Source organism: Arachis duranensis, chromosome 4 (genome assembly GCF_000817695.3).
Source record: "Arachis duranensis cultivar V14167 chromosome 4, aradu.V14167.gnm2.J7QH, whole genome shotgun sequence".
In the NCBI taxonomy this organism is placed as follows: domain Eukaryota; kingdom Viridiplantae; phylum Streptophyta; class Magnoliopsida; order Fabales; family Fabaceae; genus Arachis; species Arachis duranensis.
This window is the reverse complement of record NC_029775.3, coordinates 56,078,566-56,081,010: the sequence shown is the minus strand read 5'-3', so window position 1 is coordinate 56,081,010 and position 2,445 is coordinate 56,078,566. Positions and strand designations below refer to the sequence as shown.

Below are 2,445 nucleotides of genomic sequence, written 5' to 3'. Positions count from 1 at the left end.
GTCCCAAGAAACTTCTAACAGATTTCACATTAATTGGTGCAGGGAGTTTTTCTATTATCTCAACCTTTGCCTTATCAACCTCTATCCCTTTTCTTGAAACTTTATGGCCAAGGACAATCCCTTCGGGTACCATGAAATGACATTTTTCCCAGTTTAAAACTAAATTAGTTTCTTGGCATCGTTTCAAGACAAGGGTTAAATGGTTTAGGCAAGCATTGAAATTATCACCAAAAACAGAAAAGTCATCCATGAAGACCTCTAGAAATTTTTCAACCATATCAGAAAAAATGGATAGCATACACCTTTGAAATGTGACAGGGGCGTTGCAAAGCCCAAAGGGCATCCTTCGATATGCAAAGACTCCAAATGGGCATGTAAAGGCAGTCTTCTCTTGGTCCTTGGGGTCCACCACTATTTGATTATACCCAGAATATCCATCCAAAAAGCAATAGTAGGCATGACCGGCCAGCCGTTCCAACATCTGATCAATGAATGGAAGAGGGAAATGGTCCTTTCTGGTGGCATCATTCAATCTTCTATAGTCTATGCACATCCTCCATCCGGTCACTGTTCTAGTAGGAATCAACTCATTCTTCTCATTGGTGATGACCGTCATTCCTCCTTTCTTTGGTACAACTTGAACTGGGCTCACCCATGAGCTGTCAGATATTGGGAATATTATCCCTGCATTCCACAACTTCATTACTTCTTTCTGGACAACTTCCTTCATTGTGGGATTTAGCCTTCTTTGAGGTTGAACTACTGGTTTGGAATTATCTTCCAAGAGGATTTTATGCATACATACTGCAGGGCTGATTCCTTTCAGGTCATCAATGGTCCATCCTAAAGCATCTTTGTGAGCTTTGAGTACATTAAGAAGCTCTCCCTCTTCCTTCTTTGTCAGGGATGAATTAATGATCACTGGGAAACTTTCTGATGCGCCTAGAAATGCATATTTGAGATGGGGGGGGGTAGTGGTTTCAGTTCTTGTTTTCGTACTTCTTCCTTCTTGTCCTGTTTTTCATCTTGCTCAATGAAGGTCTTAGCTACTTGTTCTTCTGTTGCCCCTTGATTTCCTTCTTGCTCCTGAGAATTTTCTTCCAGCATTTCTTCCACCAAGCTCTCTATCATATCCACTTTTACGTAGTCCTCTTGCTCAGGGATGTGTTGCATTGACTTGAAAACATTTATGACCATTTGTTCATTATGGACCCTGAAGATCATTTCTCCTTTTTCTACATCAATGATGGCTCTTGCTGTGTGTAGAAATGGCCTTCCCAAAATGATTGAGTCGCTTCCTTCCTCTTCAGTATCCAAAATCACAAAATCTGCTGGGAAGATAAATTCCCCAACCTTCACCAACAGATTCTCCACAATTCCATTGGGTGTCTTGATGGATCTGTCAGCCATGACTAATGACATCCTGGTGGGTTTAAGCTCTTCTATATCAAGCTTTCTCATCATTGAAAGAGGCATTAAATTGATGCTGGCACCAAGGTCACAGAGAGCTTTGTTGAGAATTGTTTTGCCAATGGTGCATGACACTACAAAGCCCCCCGGATCCTTGAGTTTTGGTGGAATGCCCCGTTGAATCATAGCACTACATTCCTCGGTGAGTAATACGGTTTCCCTCTCAAGCCAACTTCTTTTCTTGTTGATAAGCTCCTTTAAAAATTTGGCATACAGAGGCATTTGCTCAAGTGCTTTAGCCAAGGGGATATTGATTTCCAGCTTCTTGAAGGTCTCAAGGAACTTGTGGAAATGCTGGTCCTTAACCTCTTTGTTGAATCTTTGAGGATATGGCAGTGGAGGTATGATGCTCTTTCCTATTTGCTGTTGTCCCTGAGTCATTTCCCTTGAGCTATGTGGCTGGTTGTCCTTCTCTTTAAGTTTCTCAGTGCTTTTGTTTGGCACCACAACTTGCTCCTTAGCTTTATCTGCTTTTGTTTGCTCCTCATCCTCTGTTGGTTCTTTGATGCTCCCTGTTTGCTTCTTTGTAGTGTCATTGTTGCTCATCAATGTTCTCCCACTCCTTAGTTCTATTGCCTTGCATTCCTCCTTGGGATTTGGGATCGTGTCACTGGGCAGTGAGCTTGAAGGTCTCTCAACAGAAATTTGCTTGGAGAGTTGCCCAATCTGCCTCTCTAGGCTTTTTAGTGATGCTTCATGGTTTTTGTTTGTTATTTCCTGGTGTTTCATCATTTTGTCTATCAAGGTCTCCAAGTTGGTGAGTCTTTGGGGTTCAGGTGGTGCTTGTGGTGGGTTGTGAACCGTGGATGGTGGATGATAAGCATTTTGGTTGGTAGGTTGGTTAGTGGGTTGGTACTGGTTGAGATTGGGGTAGTTGTTTTGAGGTTTTCTATAAGTGTTTTGGTTAATTTGCTGCTGGTTGAAATTTTGGTTGTTTCTTGGGTTGTTTTGGTTTGAGTTCCTCTGCCATGGTTG

The 2,445-nt window shown here is 42.1% G+C and overlaps 1 protein-coding gene across 1 annotated transcript; it reads right to left on the bottom strand.

Moving 5' to 3' along the window:
• Positions 1 to 942: 942 nt before the first annotated feature.
• On the bottom strand, positions 943 to 2,202 carry LOC107484407 (uncharacterized). The gene has a single exon (XM_016104993.1). The coding sequence runs from the start codon at positions 2,200 to 2,202 to the stop codon at positions 943 to 945; it is 1,260 nt and encodes a 419-aa protein (XP_015960479.1).
• Between the last annotated feature and the right edge of the window lie 243 nt (positions 2,203 to 2,445).

Bases quoted from the DNA above. Each gene is read 5' to 3' on its own strand.
- LOC107484407 (XM_016104993.1), bottom strand. From the start codon at position 2,202: ATGATGAAACACCAGGAAATAACAAACAAAAACCATGAAGCATCACTA.